Source organism: Buceros rhinoceros, unplaced genomic scaffold (assembly GCF_000710305.1).
Source record: "Buceros rhinoceros silvestris isolate BGI_N320 unplaced genomic scaffold, ASM71030v1 scaffold16076, whole genome shotgun sequence".
Lineage (NCBI taxonomy): Eukaryota > Metazoa > Chordata > Aves > Bucerotiformes > Bucerotidae > Buceros > Buceros rhinoceros.
In genome coordinates this window covers 9518-15586 of record NW_010417072.1, presented here as the reverse complement: position 1 = coordinate 15586, position 6069 = coordinate 9518, and the positions used below count along the sequence as shown (strand labels likewise).

The 6069-nt window shown below is 44.6% G+C and overlaps 1 protein-coding gene across 1 annotated transcript in view; it reads left to right on the top strand.

Moving 5' to 3' along the window:
• Positions 1–4758, top strand: part of EDEM3 (ER degradation enhancer, mannosidase alpha-like 3) — a 25887-nt gene extending 21129 nt beyond the window's left edge. The window contains exons 16-21 of the mRNA XM_010138051.1: positions 573–669; positions 1217–1411; positions 2024–2189; positions 2675–2860; positions 3675–3689; positions 4352–4758. Of these exons, the coding sequence (XP_010136353.1) occupies positions 573–669; positions 1217–1411; positions 2024–2189; positions 2675–2860; positions 3675–3689; positions 4352–4758 (1066 nt within the window). The remainder of the gene's footprint in view (positions 1–572; positions 670–1216; positions 1412–2023; positions 2190–2674; positions 2861–3674; positions 3690–4351) is intronic.
• The last annotated feature ends 1311 nt before the right edge of the window (positions 4759–6069 follow it).

Sequence of the window (6069 nt, the reverse complement as noted above, 5' to 3'; positions counted from 1 at the left end):
GCAGGAATTAACGAGTCTTTCAAAGCAAAGTAGCTTAATGAGCCACATACTCCAAGTGGGAATCATAGCCCAGGTATTACAGGATGCACCTCTGATTTGTCAAATTAATTTCTGTAGTCTCTTGAAGAGTTCTGCAGCTCTTCTTTGTAGTAAGCAAATCATGCTATTATCGTAACCTCACCTGCTCTGAAGAATTTAGTGCAGTTTGTTACAGATGAGGAATTTTATCCTTCTGACCACCTCTTTGATATTTATACTTCATGAGTAAAACTGGGTGGCAGCCATATGAGGAAAACTGGTTTTAGTTAGTCTTGCAGTAATGCAGACTATTCAGAAATGAGAGACAGCGTGTGGTAGTTTAGTTATTAACACTGCAAGTGCTTTTTTGTACTAAAATGAGTGATAATATCAACAACTTTTAAAATAGATAGTTGGAGAGGCTGCTTTCTGGTGAACCTTGTACTCAACGTTACTCCAAAGTATTTAATCTTGTGGCGGCAGGAATAATACGAGAGTTATGTTTCAAGAATAATCTGATTTTTAAAGCTTTGATCTCTGATATCTTTTGGCAGAGAAGAGAGTTTGGGAAGTGGACCAAAGCCACCACTGAGAGCCAGAGACTTCATGGCCAGTAATCCTGAACACTTGGAGATACTGAAGAAGATGGGCGTCAGTTTGATCCATCTGAAAGATGGAAGAGTACAGTTAGTACAGCATGCAGTGCAAGTAAGACCTGACAGCGCTTCGGTTTTTGAAAAAACTGTCAGCAAAACCTTACTAGTGAAGATACTTAACTCTTGGAGGTTCAGGAGAGACAGCCAGGCTGTAGAAGGAGGCATGTGAGCTGGCTATGGATATATTTAGCAGGCTGGTGCTTGTTAATATTTTGCCTCAGCAACACTTTTAACTAATCTTCAGTTAAATTAGATGGAGGCTGTTCATGTCAAAATGATACAGCTCACAGCATCTTACCTGAAAATACTTCAGCGTGAGATACTTCTGTTTGGTTCCGAGGCCTCTGTGGTTGTATGTTTTTAGCCCTCTGGGCAGTGGAGGCGTTAGAAGGTTAACTTCTTTGTTTGCACTGAGTGCCAGTGAGCATCCACTCTGTAATTAAAATCCTTGTAGCAGTGGTCCAAGCAAACAGAACTTCAGTTTTTATTTTCCAAGTTTCTCAAACTTTAAAGAAACTGTTTCCTGTTTCTCTTCTACTCAGGCAGCAAGTTCACTTGATGCTGAAGATGGCTTACGGTTCATGCAGGAAATGATTGAACTTTCCAGTCAGCAACAGAAAGAGCAACAGCTACCTCCTCGTGCTGTTCAAATCGTTTCTCATCCATTCTTCGGCAGGGTGGTCTTGACTGCTGGACCAGCACAATTTGGGATGGACTTATCCAAACACAAAGCAGGGGTATGTAAGCTGTGTACACGATCTGTTCCCGGCTTTCTGTTACTTTCCTTACTGTGCAAGTTTAAATTTTCCACTTCTGGTATGATTTCAGGGTGGCCAGCTAGAGGGTGATCAATTCACATCTTAAGAGATGTTAATTTAAGGGAAGGTTTTGCTACAGGAAGGTTTTTGTGTCTCAGCCATGAATTTGCAGAAGCCCTGTTGGAGTTAGAGTAGGCTGTTACACAAACTTTTAAACAAGGCTGTATCTGGAAGGAAGAAGAAAATATTGCAGAGGCACGTGTCCCTGTTGGAAGCGGCAGGAAAACGCCATGACTTCCTGTGGGCAAGGAGCGGCCCCAAAGAGGAGTTCCGGACTGGTGGCTCATGGAAAAAAATTTTCCAGAGACAGCAGTTCACCGGTATTGACAAAATACACTGAGTACGAGAATTGGGTTTTCACTCGGTCATTTTGCTGCTTACCAGCTTCAGGGTAAAGGTTGTCTGCACTGACAGAAGACAACACTAGATGCATTAGATGGACTGAAGAAACGAAAACGCTGGGGAATCTTTGCAAGTCTGAACCTAGTGCTCTAATTCTTCTTTCCTTTCTGGTTTTGTTTTTCCAAACAGACAAGAGGATTTGTTGCGACCATTAAACCATATAATGGATGCTCAGAGATCACTAATCCTGAGGCAGTGAAAGAGAAAATCGCTCTGATGCAGAGAGGCCAGTGTATGTTTGCTGAAAAGGCACGAAACATTCAAAAAGCCGGAGCAATAGGAGGCATTGTTATTGGTAAAGAACATCTTGGGTTTCTGTAGATGTAACCTGTATTTTGCAGATTTGAAGATACTGGAGAGCTGACAGGAAGCTGTTAAACTGTCTGGAGATGACGCAACAGAAATTGTTTTTTCCGAAGATGAAGAAATGGTTTGGTTTGGTCTGGTTCTGCACAGAAAGTGTAGCTAAACAAACTGGGATGGGTGATTGTCACTGGTTTTGCAGATTAAAAGTCGTTATTGTAAGGATCAGTGAGTGTTGCAATAGTGCTGTCTACTAACTGCTGAGGACGGCTTGAGCTACAAATGAAAAATGCTGAGGGAAACAAGTACACAAACTGGCTTTGTGCTTTCTACAACCGACTTACTATTTTCTGCCTGGGAACCTCCTATCTGATTGGGCGGTAGAAAGCTGCTGAGAAGTCTGCTGAGGCGCTGAGTTGTGGTCCATTTATCTAACGGGAGACTTGCTGGCTGTTCCTCTTGTGTGCCTCTGCCTAGATGACAATGAGGGAAGCAGCAGTGACACAGCTCCTCTCTTCCAAATGGCTGGCGATGGGAAGAATACAGACGATATCACAATTCCCATGCTCTTCCTCTTCAACAAGGAAGGAAACATCATCCTAGACGCAATCCGGGAGTACGAGGCTGTGGAGGTGCTGCTTTCTGATAAAGCGAAAGACAGAGGTAAGATGAGAGGTTATTTGTACAGACTCAGTTTCCGACACGAAACGTACAGGAGCGATCTGTGTTGCCACCCAAAGGTGCACATGTGTGATTTGGTAGCTCTTGGTTTCTGTTTGACATTAGTGTTAGTTTTTTCGTGAGAAAGCCATTATCTGAGACATGTCGTTCCCCTCCCCCCGCCAAGTTAACGTTAACGTCCAGAAATGCTGTTCATCGGTTAAATGTCAGTTTGACTAATGAGAAAATCCAGCCTTTTGGATTCCTTCTGAACCCTTTTTGTCATAATCGGCTTTGAAGTGGTGTCAGGAGTAGCAGGAGTGCTTTCGGTGCCCTGCGTTGTGAATGCCTCTTGCTTATCAAGCCCCTTGGTACCCAAAAGGGGAGAGAGAACTGTCACAACTGTTCTGCCTGCCTAAGGAGAAGGGACAAATAAGGCTGCTGACCTCAGGTGTTTTGCCAATTTTTTTCTTGTATAATACAGGAAAATGATGAGCTAATCCATTCCCAATTAAAATGTTTGCATTTGGCAGAATATTGTAGGTTTCCTGAGGTGAGCCTTCCTGGTGGCACCGCCTTGTCCAAGAGAATAAGTGTCACTGGTTCGGTAGAGGCAGCACTTACTTTCTGCGTGTTTGCAGATGTCCTGGAAGCTGCAGTGTTGTTTCTTCAAAACCGTGCACAAATTCCTCCTGTTTCTAACTACAGTTAAGCTGCTCTAACAAAATACTAGCTACAAGAGATAGCTCTGCCTTTGAGAGTTTGTAATCCCTATCTGCTTCTTCCCCTCTCCTCGTGCTTCCGTTTGGAATCCCAGCAACAATCTTTAAAGGTAAAACGATTCCAAACTACATTATTGATAGCAGTAAGTATCCCGCGTTAAACATGGCATATGCCGTTAAACTCCATGGAATTCTTGAAATATTAACCACCACACTCCAGAGAAATCTGCATGGTTAAATGGGAGAGCTACGGCCAAGCTCAGTCAGTGCTTGAGACCTGTATGTTAGTGGCTTTGAGTGGGGATGTGATGAGGGAGGCTCTGCCTTTGGCGCTCTCTTTAATTCACAGCTCAGTACATGTAGGAAACTGTCCGGCTCCCACTTGCTTAGAAGTGATCTGGTGGATCTGGGAGTCTGTTACGGTCCAGTATTGCAGTTGAGCGCACGCAGTGGGGATTGGCTGAAGGTTGATGGACGGTAACTAGCACTGCCCCAGAAGTCACCTCTTCAAGTCTTAGGAACCAGAACTAGTCTCACTATGTTCGTCCTCATTCAAAATGTGTTTGAATGTCTTTCCTACCACCCCACCCCTTCCCCCACGTAAAAATGTTCCATAATAACATTATTAGATTTTCCCATCAATGGAAAGTCTGCACTTCCTTGTGGAAACCAGGCCAAGGGAAGTGACCTTGCTTTGAAACACATAGTAAAATGCCAGTTTGTTTTTGTTTTTTTTTTTTTCAAAACATTGTTTTTCTCTCCCCTCTCAAAGACTTGGAAATGGAGAATATGGACCAGAAATTATCTGAAAACGATTCACATAAACAGAATTCAGAAGAAGCTACTTCAGCGTCTCGGGATGTTGGTGCAGTCAGGGAGGAGCCTGAGGAAGGAGAAAGCTCTGACACTACTGACCCTGACTCGTTACCTCCTGCTCACACGGACAGTGACAGCGTCTCCGTTTCAGATTGGGATTCCCTCGTCCCTGGAACCGATGAGGCCAGTGCTCCGGAGCCAGCGTGTATGCAAGGGGATAACCAGCCTCAGGAACAAAAGACCGAGACAGAGTCAAATTCCAAAGTTAACTGGGATAATAAAGTCCAGCCTATGGAATCCATATTAGCAGACTGGAATGAAGATATAGAAGCATTTGAAATGATGGAAAAGGACGAGCTATGACTTGTAATAATAACTTATTATTAGTAACAGGAGAACTCTGTGGGTGGAAGCAAGGCCCTGGTATCTGAGAACTAGCAAACATATTCAGTATTGTGATGAGCAACCAGGTTTCACCTGGAAAACAGCCTAGAAGTCCATCACGCACTCTTTGTGTTGTTTTAATTTTTCCTGTTTAAAAATGGGAACGTGCAATCGAAGCGTTTGTCTGGCTCCACTGAATGGTGCTGTAGCCCAGGAGGCTCGTTCAGGGAATGAGTCCGACTTCTGCCTTCCAGGGTCTGAGAGGTGATGCTCCCTTGGTCTCTGGAAAGCCAAAGTTGAACGTGTTGGGGTTAACATACCACGTAACGGTTGTTGGTGAGAGCGCTCAGAGTCACCCATGGTTCTGGAGTGCAGGTGCGGTTTCAGTGGTCTCTGCTGAGTTCAAGGCCATCGCTGCAAGCAGCAGGTGAAGTTGTGTTTCCAGCTGTGGTGAATTGACACAGCTAGAAGCACCTTGATCTTGTCCTGACATATCACACTGAGACATAGCACTGTTCTCGTCACTCCTTCCGTCTGTTACCACGAAGAATGACCCTGCTGATGTGCGAGTTTTCCCTTCTGCTGCGCCTGCAGCTCGAGCAGCTGTACAAACCAAAGGTGATGTGTGTAGTTCGCAAGCGGGTTCCTTCAGGGAAGCCGAGACAGCCTTGTGTCTCCCACGCCCGGGTTTGCAGGGTGTTGTGGAAGTTACGCTGGCGGTTAAGGTGAAGTGGACGAGGCAGATGTTGAGTTACAGGTATTTCCTTTGGCCTTCCAGGTTGGAAAACTCAAATCCACCCTGAGAGACAGGATTTAAACTGGGAATATTCTCTGAAAGGACACGAAATAGAACTAGATCAGCTGTCGCAAACATCTTCTGTTTTCTACAAGGTTGACCTCTAACAGCATGACTTGGTCATTATTTTTTATATGCAACTCCTGGGTGTGTGGTACGTAAGGCAGAGGAGGCTGGTGAAGCGCAGCGCGTTTGGCTGTCAGGTCCGTAGCGGAAAGTGGTGTGGTGTGAGCTGCAAGGATGGCTGGTACACTACCCTGGGCTTCGGGAGTTTGTTACAGGTAAGTGTGGGTCCCAGTTTGTTAGCCCCATTATGAAAAAACGTGATTTAAATAAAAATGGGGACGTTGAAACCACCAAGAGATGTTTTGACCGTGTCCAAAGAAACTGCCAAAAACTGATTAACTTGATTTTTATAAACCGCTTTTAGTGCGTGGCGGTTCAAAGAACCGGTGTGTATTAAAGAGCAGATAACACTGCCGATGTGCTGCACC